At 39.3% G+C, this 16,899-nt stretch overlaps 1 protein-coding gene across 3 annotated transcripts in view; it reads right to left on the bottom strand.

The window, feature by feature from the left end:
- CRBN (cereblon) overlaps positions 1-16,036 on the bottom strand; it is a 108,359-nt gene extending 92,323 nt beyond the window's left edge. Inside the window, exon 1 of one of the 3 annotated variants that reach the window (XM_024746987.1) lies at positions 15,881-16,036. In XM_024746987.1, the coding sequence (XP_024602755.1) occupies positions 15,881-15,961 (81 nt within the window). In that variant the 5' untranslated portion in view covers positions 15,962-16,036. The remainder of the gene's footprint in view (positions 1-15,880) is intronic. The other 2 variants (XM_024746986.1, XM_024746989.1) reach the window with 2 other exon arrangements.
- Between the last annotated feature and the right edge of the window lie 863 nt (positions 16,037-16,899).

Genomic DNA, 16,899 nt, shown 5'->3' with positions numbered 1-16,899 from the left:
CCTGAATTCTGGTGTTGGCTCATGGACTGCGACATGCCAGATGTTTTGGACAAGGGAAAGTTTGCTTCAACCTGGCATCATGGCAATCTCTAGGGCAGAGTGTAAAATCAAGGACCCAGCTCTGCCCAAGGCTCCTGGCAGAACCATCCAGGCCCGCTGCTGTGGATGTCTTACCTGTGCTCCTTAAATCCTCTAGTGTGAGTGCCCGTGACCTCCAGTCATTTGTGCGGCCCTTCATTATTTTTCAATATCTCTGTACCGCCTGTATGTTTATTCTTTAAATAAACTCACCACTTCTACCATAGCTTCATCCTACACAATCCATAAATTCATGAGTTTGATGCAATGCGATAGCTATGTTACTCAAATAGTCATCGGCTACATATTTATACCATTGAAAACTATCCTGGGTATCTTCCGTCATCAACCTATCACGATGTACCACGTGTGCACTATGGAAACAAATGCTGCCATCATGGATACGTGACTTGGAGTTGGGGCTCACTGGGGCCTTCGAGGGCCTCCTTAGTGGGGCTTAGGTGTGGGGTAGGGGACCAGAAACTCCTTTTCTACTTAGTGCTAACAATATCAGCAAATGGGCAAGATAAAACACCAATCTCCACCCATCTGCCCTAAATTCTTCTCATTCCAACCCCTCTAGGGGAGAAAGAGTCTCTCTTCCAATCCCCCAGAGCAGGGGAGGACTGAGCTATTGCCCCGACAGGCTAGAAGTGGCAAAAGGACAAGGTGGCCTTGAGATGGCAATGACTAGAAGTCTGCTAACGGGAAGGAATCTGTAGAGACTCTGAGTCAGGGAGCCAAGGCACGATGCCTTGACCATCCAGTCAGGTGGGAATTGCACCGGGAAACTATATTCACACCTGGGGATCAAGGATTTAGGAATCAATCAGCGGCGACAGGTGGGTCGACTCCCATACAGTGGTGGGAATTGAATATCTGGGACTTCTGACAACCCTGAGCAATGGCAGAGGTCCTGGTAGATGAGCCTGGAAAATAAACTCACCATTCATGGAAATTCAGCAGCTGGCTTATTCCAGGGTAGGGTATATTCTTCCTTTCTCATCAGTTTCTCCAGATACCTCCACATTCATGACCTAATCACATTACAAGTTTTTAAGCTGTTTGTTGTCCCCTCCCGTTACGTGGTAAAACCTGAGTAACATCCCTCTCCGGGGTTCCACCTTACACTGGTTTCATTTGCACTCCGTGCTGCGTCTCGTAGGCAAAGCAGCATAAGGGTGGGGGAGTGTCTGAAAGGGGGACACTGCCTTGTCACACCAGGACTCAGGAGCATCTCCCAGAACGAAGTAGCTGAGTTTTATCCACCCCAGTATGTGGGAGTGACAAGTCCTCTGGATAACTCCCACATCTGTCCTCCCTGCTCATCCTCGTACCTCAATACAACTGACTTTGCTTAGAAACCACCTCCGAAGAAATGGCTACCTGGCACTACTTTCTCTAGACAAATTCTATTGCTTCTGGCATCATCAGTCATAAAAAGATCTTTTAAAATGTGAATAACTTGATTCATTTATATAAAAGGTCAATATTAGAAAATGTCTTCCCCCTGTGTCTCATCTACACCTTAACATAATGTTCTATACTTGCAGTGCGCTGTCTGTGACCCCGATGCAGGGAATAAATGAGTATAGAATGAAATAATTATGGGAAAAGGCAAGATTTATTCTGTAACTGATGCTGACCTTTTTCTTTCGGTCTATTTTTTGTTTGTTTAATAAGGCATCTGAAGCTAAAAATTAAAAATGAATGATACGATAATGTCAGTTTCCTTCTAGTTGATCAACACTGGCCATAAATCTAAATTTAAATTTATATTTAATAAACCCCTCCACATTCCCTGCATCAGAGTCAGGAAACTGATTTGCTTCATCCCAATTACTTTTCCTGCACATTAAGCTGAATATTGCATCTAATCATCTGCTTTGGTGCCTTCCAAACATACCCAACTTAAAACCTGCCTCAAAATTGGTCCAGTTGATAAACCTTGTTATCCTTTTTATATGATTTATGTTGAGTCTACCTTTTCGAACATTATTCTTAATTATCTTTGCTGCCTTGCAATTTATAACTTAGGCCACCTAAAAATTACAAGTCATTATTTGATTTAGCTTTGCTCTCACGTCTTTGACAGAGCATACTTTAGCTTCTGAGAACTTTCACAGTTTGATTTTATGCTTTGCCTCTGTGTTTAATAGTTCTCTGAAGCAAAAACAACAAGATATTCTAAAAGCTTCTTCTAGTAAGTGTGAAAAAACAGAGATGCGATAGAAATTCGTGTGGTACGTGGGTGGTGGCTGGGGGAGAGCTTTGAAATGAGTTTCTACCAACCTTTTTGAAATAATGTTAGCAACCGCACACAGTTCAGATCGTGCAACCATGCCTTTTTACATCATCCAAACTTGAGAGACCAAATACCCACTCAGACTGAATATATGCTACCTCTTGATCAGTAGTTATGGGCTGTTGAAGACACCATTTCGTACAGATTGTATAAAATATAAACTTCTGTGTTAGAGTGTGTTTTGATGAATCATAGGTTGACCTTTCTATAGGTCGAAGTGGTTCAGTGGTGGCAATTTCAAACAGTTCAACCTAAAAGTGGGGAAACCTAAACCTTCTCTGCCCTCTCAGTAAAGACTGCCAGTGTTCTACAAATCCCAGTGATGGAGTCATGTCACTGAATTCAGGAGATCAAAACTGCTGTTAGTGGAGTAGGGGCTGGGCATAGGGGTCTACTTCTAATGGTGGTGCACTTGGCACAGAAGGCGGAAAAGCTGTGGAGATTTAACCCAGCTCCAGATTAGCTCCTATGTTTTGGACCATATGAAAATTTTACATGTTTCTTCCAAATCTTGTCTGTCAGTCTGTAGCTACTCTGCATTCACAGAAGGTTTAACTAAAGCCTAAGTAGCTCACTTCTTCCATGATGTGATTATTCCCAAGGCTACTGGTCTAATCCTTTTCCTACATCCTTTCCTCCCATAAGAATATGGCAACATATTTTTGAATTTTTAAATAATATAAACTTTTTGTGAAATATTTAAACAATTCCTCAGAAGTAAAATTTCCTTCATTATCCTGAGTCTCCATGAGATAACCAGATCATCCAGATTCTTTTATGCATACATATAAACACATACATCTTAAATGAAAATTAGGTCACACTATAATTCCTATTCTGTATCATGTTTTGATCACATGAAAGTACACTGTAGACATTTTCAAATGTTACTACATAAGGATCTGCTGTAATCATTAAAACTGTTGAACAGTATTCATCTCTATCACTATACCATCATTTAAAAAGTTAATTCCCCCAAAACTGGACAGCCAAATGCAAAAAGATAAAACTAGACCATTATCTCACACCAAACACAAATATTAACTCAAAATGCTTAAAAACTTCAATATAAGACCTGAAACCATAAAACTTCCAGAAGAAAACATATACGGTATGTTCTCTGATATTGGTCTTACAATATCTTTCTAGATGTGTCCCTTTAGGCAAGGGAAACAAAAGCAAAAATAAACAATTGGGATTACATCAAACTAAAAAGCGTCTGCACAGCAAGGAAACCATCAAAAAAAAAAAAAAATGAAAAGACAACCTACTGAATGGCAGAAGATAGGTCACATCAGGGGCTAATACCAAAAATATATAAAGAACTCATACAACTCAACAACAGAAAAACCAAACACCCCAATGAAAAAATGGGTGGATGAGCTAAATAGACATTTTTTTTCTCAACAAGTACACACTGATGGCCAACAGGCACATGAAAAGAGGTTCTGCATCACTAATGATTAGGGAAATGCAAATCAAAACCACAATGAGATATCACCTCACACCTATGAGAATGGTTATTATAAAAAAAAAACAGAAATAACAAGTGCTGATAAGGATGTAGAGAAAAGGGAACCCTCATGCACTGTTAGTGGGAATGTAAATTGGTGCAGCCACCATGAAAGACAATATGGAGAGTCCTCAAAAAATAAGAACAGAACTATCATGTAACCTCCGTATCCCACTTCTGGGTATTTATTCAAATAATACGAAAACACTAATCTCAAAAGATATCTATAATAGCCAAGATTTGGAAACAACCTAAGTGCCCATCAATGTATGAATGGATAAAAAAGATGTGATATATACATACATACATACATGTAAACATAAACACAACGGAGTACTACTCAGCCATAAAAAAGATGAAATATTGTCATTTGTGACAATATGGATGGACCTTAAGTGTATTACATTAAGTGAAATAAGTCAGATGGAGAAAGATTATTTCACTCATGTGAGGAAGTAAAAAGCGAATAAACAAAGAAAAGCAAAATAAATGAACAAAACAAACCAAACAAAAACAAACAAGTAGATACAGAGAACAGAGTATTGGTTACCAGAGGGGAAGAGGCCAGAGGTAAGGAGAAATGTGTAAAGGGGATCAACTGTATGGTGATGGACAGAGAATACATTTTTGGTGGTGAGCACATTCTAGGGTATACAGAAGTAGAAATATAATGGCATGCACATGAAACATATAATGTTATAAATCAAATGTTACCTCAAAAAAATCACCCCCCCCCAAAATCCCCCAAATAGGGACGTTTGGGCTTCTTCCAATTTTTTGTTATTATGGACGATTCTGCGGTAAACATTCTTGTATATGCACCTTTGTAAGCGTATACAATTATTTCCTCAGAATCAATTACTAGAGGAGGAATTGCTAGGTTAACAGGAACGCACATGCCACATGCTGATTCACACGTTCAGGTGGCTTCTGAAGTTACACGCCCACCAGGAGTTTATAAGAGTTCACTTCCTTTACCTTAACCAGCCCTGAGTATCATTATATCTTTTGGTCTTCTTTAGTTTGATAGAGAGCTAATGATATTACTGTTTCACTTCATATTTTTAATTCTTACGGCGGTAAAGAACTTCACATACATACAATGACATTTGGGCTTCTTCTTTAGTGATTTCTTTTCTATTTGTCAGGACTCTTGCAATTACAAGTTATCCATCTCGAATTAGTCTAAAACAAATCAACCAACAAGAATGCAATGTACTGGCTGACCAGCTGGGAGAGACACAGGAGTGGCTCAGAAAACTGAAGGAAGGACTGGAGTGTTCTAGGAATGTTATACAGGAGTCACTGAGGTAATGGATGGAAAACATTAAGCCCAGTTCTGGCACATAGTAAGTGCTCAATAAATTACTGAATGAATGAAGCAAGTACATCCCTGCTATACATCACTGTTTAATGAAAGATGTGCTGACTGGATATTCTGGACTAGATCCCAGGAGGTCAGTGGAACTAACAGAATCAGACTCACATTAATGAACTGAGACCATATTGCACCTACCTTCTATTGAAAGTTACTTAAAGCCACCAATCCTTATTCTTGTCCTGTGTAATGAGATACCATAGAAATCCATTTGGTCTCGTGTAATGTGAGAATATGTACAGTGAAATTCACATACTTCATTTTTTAGCACCTTACTATATTGAGGTCTTAATTGGTCCGCATTACTTTGTCAACTGCGGTAGTATTTTCCTGGAATTTACTTGGAGGAAGATCAGCTGGGCCTTTGTTCCCAGTTAGGTCTGATGTGCAGTTCTCAGGGGAAATGACATGCATGTGGGGTTCCAATGCAGTGCAGGCTTCAAGGGGACAGATTTTGGAAACGGCTGGGCCTTTATTTACCCTTCTACAACTCATTTCTTTGGGATCAATACTACTCCTTTGAATGTATTTTATTTTTAAAATGGAAGCATATGGCATAAAGAGGGGAAATCTAAATTAATAGATAAATTTTCTATTTGACTTTGCCTTGCATAGGTTAAAAGGATAGATATTTGTATTCAAAATGGGCTCTGTGTTGTGAGTTGAGGAAGGAACACTTGACCAGTGTCAGGAGAGTGACTGAGGACAGTCACTAACCAGCTGTGTGACCTAGAGCAAGTCACTTGACCTTTCTTAGCTGCAAATTCCTTCTTACTTAATTATATCATTGGACCAGATCAGTAGTGTTCAAATTCTACTGTTACTGTGAAACCACCAACAGGACCCAGACCCACTGCCACCACATACACACACAGACACACATTCAGCACCCAGAGCAGCTCCACACACAGTTGCTTTCTAAGAATTTCGTAGAAAAAAGCTGTACAATGTAATGCTTACAAGAATGTTCTCCAGAATCAAACTGACAGAGTTTGAGTGTCCACTTCACCACGGGCAGCTGTGTGAAGTTTCATACGCCTCCATTTGCACACCTGTATGATTACTAACAACATATTCTTTATTATTTTTACTATTAAAAATATTCACCTTACAGGGATGTCTTAAGGGTTAAAAGAAGTAAAGTGCTTGCTGTAGTGTATGGCATACAGTATCTACTTAATAATATTATTGTACTTGGGGAAAGGATTCTGAAAACAAAAAATGATTTGAAAACTGATCTTTAAAATCCGTTCTAGTTCTAAGAATCAACACTGTGAAAATGACTCTACTACCCAAAGCAATCTACAGATTCAATGCAATCCCTATCAAACTACCAATGGCATTTTTCACAGAACTAGAAAAACGTTACAATTTATATGGAAACACAAAAGACCCTGCATAGTTTAAAAAAAAAGGTCATGAAGCACCTAGGGGTAAGACAGGAATAAAGACGCAGATGTAGACAATGAACTTGAGGACACGGAGAGGGGGGAGTGTAAGCTGGGACAAACTGAGAGAGTGGCATGGACATTATACACTACCAAATGTAAAATACATAGGTAGTGGGAAGCAGCCACATAGCACAGGGAGATCTGCTCGGTGCTTTGTGACCACCTAGAGGGGTGGGATAGGGAGGGTGGGAGGGAGACGCAAGACGGAGGAGATATGGGGATATATGTATATATATAGCTGATTCACTTTGTCATAAAGCAGAAGCTAACACACCATTGTAAAGCAATTATACTCTAATAAAGATGTTAAAAAATATTCCTTCCCATTCTAAAATTTCTTTCTCCAAAAAGTAACTCTTATGAGACAATAGCAAGGGGCCATCAGTAGACAGCGTTTCTTAGATTCCTTGACTCAAAGGCAGCTTGTCTTGCATGGATAATTTACACATATATTCAAGCTTACTGGGTAAAATTTACAAACAGTGAAGTTTACCCTTTTTTGGTACACAACTCTATGAGTTTTGACAAACACTTACAACCATGTAACCACCACTACCACAATCTGATATAGTTCCTTCACCCCCTTTACCATCAATCTCCTCACCCATCCAGTCCCTGGGAACCGGTGGTCTGTTTCCTCTCCCTATAGTTTTGTCTTTTCTAGAAAGTCATATGAACATAGTCACAGAGTATACATAGATTTTTGAGTCTGGTTTCTTTAACTTTGTTACATTCGAGGGTCATCCTTGTTACTGTCTGCATCCCTTTTCTTTAGTGAGTTCACCCCCTTTTTATTACTGAGCATTCCATTGTGAATATACCACTACATATTTATCTACTAATCAGAGATAAATTATGAAAAAAGTAGCAATAAACATTTGAGTGGATCAATGTTTAAATATCTAGGAATGAGACTGCTGGGTCATATGGTAGATGTATTTTTAACTTTATTAGATAATGCTAAGTTTTGCTTTCCCATCAAAACAATTTTTGTACTCATTATGCATTCATCAGACATTTAGGAGCATTCCAATTAGTTTCTGTACTAGTTTTCTACTGTTTTTATAACGAATTGCCACAAACTTGGTGACTTTAAGCAGCACACACTTATTATTTTGTAGTTCTGGAGGTCAGATATCCAAAACACCTCGTTTCTCCCTTAAAACATCCAATATAGGTTATCAGGCTTGTAAAACATGTAGTAAACACTATTCAAAAGAAAGAGTCAGAAGAATAGAGGATGGCAGGTGGTGGCAGACTGCACTTCTTTCTGGAGGCTCTAGGGTGAGAAGATTTCCTTGACTTTTCCAGCTCCTCCTGGCTGTCCACATTCTTTGGCCTGTGGCCCCTTCCATCTTCCACACCAGCAATGGCTGGTGGAGTCTTTCTCACATGGCTTCACTCTGACACAGATGCTTCACCTTCATTTTCCACATTTAAAGGATCCTTGTGACTACACTGGCTAGTCCAGGATAATCTCTTTACTTTAAAGTCAACTGATTAACAAATTTATTTTGATTTGCAATCAAAATTGCCCCTTGCCATGTAACATTACATATTCACAGGTGTGGGGGGGTAGGACGTGGACTTCTTTGGGGGCTGGGTAGGTGGGCAGCATTATTCTGCCAACCACGGTTTGCAACCTCACAGGCATATAATATTGTCAATTAAAAAAATTAAGTCATTCTAATGGTTGTATAATCATTGCGCATTATGGTTTTAAATTGCATTTCCCTAATGACTAATAATGTTGAACATCTTTTCATGTATTTCTTTGCCACCATATGTCTTCTTCGGTAAAATGTTTGTTCAAATTTTTGCCTATTTAAAAAATTGGGTTGTTTATTTTCTTATTATAGAGTGAGAATTCTTTATACATTCTTGACTGTAGTCTTTTATCAGATCGGAATTTTGCAGATACTCTCCTTTGGCCTATGGCTTTTATTTTCATTTTAACAGTATTGTTGAAAATAAGATTTTAATTTTAATGACATCCAATTTATCACTCTTTTTCTTTTATGAACCATGCTTTTTGTGTCTTAAGAAATCTTTACTAAACCCAGGGTCACAAAGGTTTTCTTCTACAAATTTTGTAGTTTTAGGTATCACATTTGGATCTATGATCCATTTTGTGTTAAATTTTTATTAAGTTTAGCTAATCTGAGTTCAGGATTATTTTTTTGAACATGGATAGCCAACTGTTTCAGGACCATTTCTTAAAAAGAAGAAATTTAATTTTTACCCTCATATACTTCTTGCGTTTAAAAGACCTTGAAGGAAAACTCTTTAGCCATTTTGATTTTTCATCACTTCAGAGCTTTTCAACTGTTTTTGATTTTTTTAGTACCTATGTGCTAATGACAACACACTCTTGAAACCAAAACATTTATTCATTACAGACCAGGTTAGACACATACCAAGATGGTCAATACACAGCCCCAGATTTATGATAAATAATTGATTTCTCACTGTCATGAGTTGAGCCTAAATAATTTGATTATGTGTTTAGCTAGTAATAGACACTCATTAGCAGAATTCTATTTCATGCTTGTTTGCACCTGCAAACAATTTCTTCTTGTTTAAGGGATTATTCCATTTGGTCTGCCTGATATAATTTTGCTCAGTAACACTATATTGATGACCATCACTGAAGCTCACCTAGAAGTATAAAGAGATCTCACTCACCCCTTCCCACCTGGCTTGATTAATACTTCATACCACTCTGGTGCCTCCCTGGCACAAAAGCCTTGGCGTTCCATGTTTGGTTTTGAGAGCTGACTCTCAGTGACTTAAGGGAAGCTAGTTAAGCCAAGAATAAAGCCTGGGAGGCCCATAGAGCAGATTCTTAAAATCGCATCTGTGTGTATATAATAAACTTCTGACCTTTGTTTTTCGTGATCATTCAATTTAAGTTTTCTGTTCTGTCTGTGTGGAGTGGGTCGGAGGGAAGAAGATTTAAAATACCGACTGATTTAGAAATCACTGGAAACTGCCTTTTACCATAAAGAACCAATGATGATGCCTCAGACCCAAATATCACTGGCTGATGCAGAACATAGATTCTCCTTTCGTTTTGAATATGAGCTCACAAAGCCCTTGAATCAGACTGAAGCTGGATTCTTAGGGTATGGGTGTGAACACTGACTGATCCAGTGTATTTGTGACTGCCTCTTCTTTTTTTCCTTCATTATTTACAGGATTCACTTATCCACAGTCCTTCAGAGCAGAGAGTAGCAAGGATGCAACAACCCAGGGTTAGTGTTTTGAGTTACTTCACCAACTATATGGAAGTAGCTATAGAACCAAAGATCATGGATTCCTGATGTAAAAATCAGCAAGGAAGAGGCCTGCAAAAACCTGAAAAGTGGTGGGTTAATTATGCCTACCCACCACCTTTAGGAAATATTTTATACACGTCAATAACCCTAGGAAGACCTGCAGCAAAGAATTTTGTTAGTTTATTTTGTTAGTTTCCCAAACACGTTTGAGCATGGAACACTTGTGTTCTCGGCATACCTGTGAACCTGAGGCAGAGCGTCTGCAGGACAGAACTTTGGGAAATGTTAACCTTGGAATGCTGAGAGCTGGAATGTGCTCAGAGGTTATCCCATTTATGCTACTTTTTCTTATTCTCTGAGTGTCTTAGCTTTTTCTTCCACTCCCCTAATCACAATGAATTTCAGTTTTCTTCCATCCTGTTAGACATTTAATGTTTCCAAGTAATATTGGGCTGATGAGATTTATTTATTTTTTGCATCCATAAAGCAAGTGTTAGGTCTCTTGTAAAAAAGAAGATAATAATATTGACTAGCCTTATTATTAGGAAGCTTAAATAAAATATTGTCCTTGGAAATCCTGAGTAAAATGTATAGTAAGAGGATGATATTTAGCTCTTCAGAGTAAATTTTTTTTTGCCTTTAAGTTGAACTGGGGCCTAGGGCAAAAATACTGAAAAGATGAGGTTTCTCCTTCGGCAAACACTGCCTCTGATTTCTGTGCCACTCCCCTTTTTCTGTTCTGTTGTCACGAAGTCCTTTGTCCTCTGACTCAAGCCTGTCTCAGGAAGAAATAAGACAGAACCTATTTGCATTTCAAAACGAACGTAGGAAGTTGCATTTTCAGCCTGAGGTGAAGGGGTGGGGGAGTGTGTTTAGATGGGCTCTCTCCTCTCTACTTGTCACCAGCCCTGGTGACAAGGGGATGCTCAAGGCTACCGTTATTCCATATTTGGTCCCATCAGGAGGATTTTATGGGGTGTGTCATCGTGGCAGCTTTTAGCCTCCTTGAGAATCTGCATATTCTTGTGTGATTTGGGGAGCCATCTTATACTCACCAATAGAACTTTCGACTGTTTTAGGAGAGGAAGAGAATGACAGAGGCATCTCTAAGAGTCATTAGAATCCTTCTTAGAAATGCTTTGTGTCTCTGAGAGGTGATGTGGGTCCTCCAGGAGTACACAACTCATATCTGGGACAACGGGTGGCGCAGTAGGTGATTCTATGAGGTGGGGGGTGGGGGGAGACTAGACTTCAAGCTCTAGTGTTCAGCTTCAGCGTTACGCTGATACCACCTTCTCCCACCCCCAAAGGTTCTGACAGCCAACCAATTCTTTGTTCAGCCCACCCCTGAGTGAAGGGACACAATTCAGGGCTAGCTTTCAGGTACAAATGTCCAGTGAAGAAAAATCTTCAGTGTTTTGAGACTGACATAGGACCTCAGACTTCTCTGGCTGAGATGCAACAGCAGAGGAGTAAAGTCTTCCTAAGGATGGATAAAGAAAGGAGAGGCCTGGAGACTTGTAACTTCCGTTCTTTAATTTGAGTGTCAAATTTGCAAAAGAAAAATAATCTCTGGGGAACCCCCCTTTGAATTGGATGATTTCAAGCATGACCTGAGAATCAGGCACACAATTAGCAACATGAGTCATAGTCCAGCGTGAAATCCCCTTGGTGAGGGGGTGACCTTTCTCTTCCAGAGCACTTGGCAGCTCAAACAAAACTGTCTGCTGCGTCTGAGGCCTCCTCCTCCTGGGAGATGATATACCAATATGCCTGATAATATCTTCCGGTGTGATAGGCCGCATGTTTAAAAACAAGACTTAAAAATATACAGCACCTCACTATGAGAAGAACGAAATCACACAAGTCCTAATCTACTTGTTCAAGAAAACATGGCTAAAATAGACTATTTGCATTACTTTTGATAGCCTCTTCCTTTGGAGGGCAAACTTACTATAGTTTAGAGTTTCATCAGAGCATTCAAAAGGAGTCAGATAAAACCTGTAGGCCAAATTTTGTGGGGTTTTTTTTTTTTTAACGTCTTTATGTGGTTTTGTTTTTAATAATTTTTTCCCCTTTACATAAACAAAAAATTATCTTTATGGCTCTCTGGAGAGTAACTGACCTGTAGATAAGTTGTTTTGTTTAGTTTTGTTTTATAGGTTCAAGAAAAGTTCTGAGAAATACTTTGACAGAACACCACACACGTCATAGAATTTTCAGCCAAAGGGAAGAGCAGCTTGGTTTTTACACTGACCCATTGGGGATGGTTAATGTAAGGGGTGCGGCAGTAAGCTCCTGCAGTGAATCGGAGCTCATATTCTCCAAGAATTCTCCAAAGTATATGATTGGGTGGATGTCTGAGTATATTCTCCAAAGTATATGATTGGTTGGATGTCTGAGTCTTTAAGGCTGTGTTCTTGTGGTGTGGCATTGGTGAACTGCAGTGCACCTAATGCAAAGTTCCCCTTGATTGGATCTCTACAGGAGTCATTAGCTTGACGGTGACGTGGCAGCTGCCAGATTTCTTGTGCGTGGCAACAGCTTCACGTGGAAAATCTTTATTTGCATGATGAAGGCAAACTGAGGTAGGCTGTTATTACTCCCCCAAAATGTCCTTTTCCGCCTCTGCTTCTCTTTTTTCCCCATGATGCACAATGAGATGAGACCAAGGGATATATAGGGATCCGAGTCCTATTGCATTGTCTCACAATACTCAGAAAGTGCTAGAACAACCATGTAAAAGGACAAACATTGCTCCCGTGATGTTCAATGTTATTTTGTTAAATTCTCTCAGAATTTCATGCTTAGAAAAATCCAACACTCCTTTGAACTGCTGTTAGAGTATGAGAGCACTGCAGCATTTTGTATTTCCCTTTTTGCATTGGTTGCCAGGAAGCCCAGAAGTTGCTATGTGCTCTGTCTTAGCTGCATTAACCTCCATTTTCTGTACAGTTTTTCTCTCCCAAGACATCTTTATTTCATTGATTTTGCTCTTTACTTTTTCTTTGTTTTTAATCATTCTATCTGTGTCTTTCACTATAAGCAGCTAGAAATAAGTACACAGAACACATTTATTCTACTGCAGGATATTTAACCTGGTATATTTTTGTTGCTGTGTTCTTCAGAGCAATGGTTTTCACATTGGGGGATACTCTTTTTCAGAGTCCATTCTTAGGTATATTACCAGGGGTAGTAATGAAGGGAATACTTGGTATGTGTGCTTCCAAAGAGGTTCCTTGAATTTTACATCAAGCTCCTCCACCCAGACTGAGAGCTACTGGGGAAGAGCAATATTTTAAAACTTCACTGTGAATGTTCTGATCGAATAGGTCTGGCATAGGATCCAGAAATGTGCAGTTAAAATTTGTCTTAAAGGAATGTTCACATGGCAGATTTGAAACACTGTTAGGAAGCCTCTGAGAAGCAGTGACTAATCACAGTTAAACAAAACTGTGGGACAGGGTGGAGCCTAACTTCATTCTACAGGTCAAGGTCAAATGTCAATTTCGTTCTCATAGAATATTCTCTGTCTCAATGGAATTGAAAGGCAGGTGACCTGGCATCCAGTCTCTGCTCTGCCTGGCATCTTGGTGACCTGAGGAGTCCATTTAAAGCCCACAACTCTCAGTCACGTCGTTTGTATAAAATCGGTGAGCCTGTGATCAAAAGGACTCTTTCCACCCACAAAACGCAATGATTCTTCACCACCATGCAGGGAGACGGCGAATTTAGAAACAGGAGGAATGTTAGTGTCACCAGATAAGCCATGTGCTGTGAGAATGATGGGGAAAGACTTTTCTGTAAAAAGTCAGTATGGCTTGGTTTTCTGCCAGGGAAGCGCACAGCCACTTTTGTTCTCAGCATTATATATGGGAAAAGTGAATTCACAAGTTGTGCAAAATGGTTGTTTCATCAACAGGAGTTGGAAGCCAAATGCAATTGTTAAATATTCACAATCGATAAAACAAATCTGTACGGTTCATTTTTCTTGGAATAAGTAATCCTGGCTGAAAGAGATCCCTGGAAGGCACTGAGCAGCTGGTAGGGTGAATAGATGAACACGCTCTGTCTCTTTCCTTCTATACTCATTTCACCTGGGAGATAACTATTTCCCCACCTCTGAAGATGAATATTCTTTTGTAGCAATGACCACTTGAAATTAATGAGTTCAAAATCCCGTGTCTCTCTTGGAAGCAGTTATGTCCAAGACTAATTACCTTCAGTGTAAAAAATACCTTTATTTTTTTTTTTTAGTAACAAATTCCTTTTTCCTTTGCTGTACCTTAGAGTACAGCACATTTTAAACAGAGGAAATGTAATTAAATTAGAACTCGTGGTGGAAAGCAGTGGCGGCTGATAATAATTGCTTTTCAGAACACACTATAATTATTTCAAAGCATCACAGTCAATTTAGAAGGCTCTCTTTGTCTGGACTAGAGCTGCTTTGATGAAGACACTATGCCTTCATGAGTCTAGGTTTTCTTAAGTTTAACTAAACTGTTTTTTTAAATGATTATATTAATAATTACAGTACCATGATGCTATTTTATGGACACTGGAAGATAAAATTCAAATTCCCCTTCTGCCTATTTGTTAAAGTTGTAACCATAAAATGTACACAATTTTTGTTCATTAACTGTTTGATAAGCCCTTGAAATTCTACAACCAATGAAAATACCTTTTTCATTTGGTACCTCCCATGTAGTATTTAATACATTAAATCAAGGCGTAAGAGGGATTTTGTTAACACCCTGATAAACCACTTGTTTTTGCTCACCCTGTTTCCTCTACCTGGAACGTCTCCCCTTTTTTTCTGATTCCATGAGTAAAATTCTACGTTACCCTTCAAGTCCCAGATTAAATGCCATGTTATGGAATGAATGAATTCTCCCTAAAATTCATATGTTGAAATTTTAACATCCAATATGATGGTATTAGTAGGTAGGCCTGTGGAGGTAATTAGGTCATGAGGGTGGAGCCCGCATGAATGGGATTAGTGCCCTTAATAAGAAAAGATAAGAGCTTGCTTCCTCCCTCTCTGTTCTCTACCACGTGAGGACAGAATGAAAAGATGGGCATCTGTAAACCAGGAAGAGGGACTTCACCAAGAACTCAACCATGTTGGCACCCTGATCAGGGGCTTTCAGACTCCAGTGCTGTGAGAAATAAATGTTTGTTGTTTACACCACCCAGTCTATGGTATTCTGTTATAACAGCCCAAGCTCACTGCGACACCACCTCTTCCACAAAGTCTTCCTTGATTGCCACAAAAGGAGTGCATCGTTCCAAATCCAAGATCCAAGAGCTTAAGTTTTCTTATCTACAGTACAGTGATCACAGGGATGTATTGACCATAAAATGAGTTAACATTTGTGGAATCTGAAAGGATACTGTTATCACCATTATGAACCTTTCTCTGCTTACCTCTTTAGATGCTGCCAGCTTAAAGACATGGTATACAACACAAGTCAGCTAAACACTGGAGTCATCAGGGCACAATTTTCACCTCTAAGCAGTGGGTACTAATTAATTATCTGCAGAATGGTATTTTGTGTCTGAAAGAAAGCACTGGGGTCCTGAGGTAAACATATTATGCTGCTGTGTGACCTTGGGAAAGTCCCTTTACTTTTCTGATTTTCAATTTTCTTTTGTACACAATGAGTTTATCAAACTAAAATTTCATTAAGATTACTTTTGCCTCCAGTACTCTATGAGTATAATTATAGGTGGTGCAAACCTTAAAACTGTGCCCAAGATATTTATAGCATGAAGACTAATTGACATCCTACCTAATCATGCAAACAGAGATCAAATTTCTTCTATGCAATTACCGTTCTGGCTTCGTAAAGACAAAAAAAAGCAAAATTTCATTACCTTACCATGCCATGCAAAGTTGATCAGTTTTGTGAAATATGCCAGGTAATTAATAACTGGAGGTGGAATGTTCCATCTCATTGTCGTAGCATCATCTTGACAAAATTGCAGAGTCCCTCCCCTTTGGCAGAGAACATACTGGAATGTTTGCTGGTTCTATGGAGGGTAGAAAAAAGTAAACTCAATGATAGATCAAATAATGACTAACATTATTATCTTTATTATTATTATTTATAATAATAGCACTAGCAGTAAAGTGTTAACGTTTGCTGGGCCAGTACTCTGGGCTGGGCACTATGCCGTGATCCATATGGATTATATCACGTATATAATGCCATTGAGGTAGGTATTCTCATTATTTGCTTCTACTGAGGAAACTGAGGCTCAGAATGGACAAGTAACTTGACTAGCATTACATGGCTGGTGTGTGGTAGAAATGGAATTCAAATGCAGTTTGAGCTGACTCCAAAGTCCTGACCCTCAGCTAGAAGGTTAAACTGACCCATATGCAGTGTCACTATTCAGGATTGGCATCCAGTTTGTAGAGGACCTGGCCTGTAAGGTATCAACAGAGAGCCTGATATTCAGCTGCTGTGTACATGAAGGGCTAACAATTATGTCATCCCGTTCCGATTTGTGTCTGTGTGTGTGTGTTTGGAGGGGGCGGTTTCCCATACATCCAAGCAATTCTCAGACACCAGATGCGTGGCCTATAATTCCACTCAATTCTGACACTATGTACTACCTGGAGACAGCATCAGATCCCACAGGTTAAGGGCTCAGTCCTACAAGACTGCCCTTCCCCACTTCAGATGCTAATCACAAGTTCAGGTTGTCACCTGTGCTTCTGACCAAATGGGTACAGATTTGAAGTTCCAATGCCCCCCTCCCTGAGTTTTATTCATTTGCTAGAGTGACTCACAGAACTCAGAGAAACATTTTGCTTACTAGATTACTAGTTTATTGTAAAAAGGTATAACTCAGAAACAGTCAAATGGAAGAAATGCATAGGGCTAGGT

This window comes from Neophocaena asiaeorientalis, unplaced genomic scaffold, assembly GCF_003031525.2.
Source record: "Neophocaena asiaeorientalis asiaeorientalis breed wild unplaced genomic scaffold, Neophocaena_asiaeorientalis_V1.1 scaffold130, whole genome shotgun sequence".
Lineage (NCBI taxonomy): Eukaryota > Metazoa > Chordata > Mammalia > Artiodactyla > Phocoenidae > Neophocaena > Neophocaena asiaeorientalis.
This window is presented reverse-complemented; position numbering and strand designations above follow the sequence as displayed.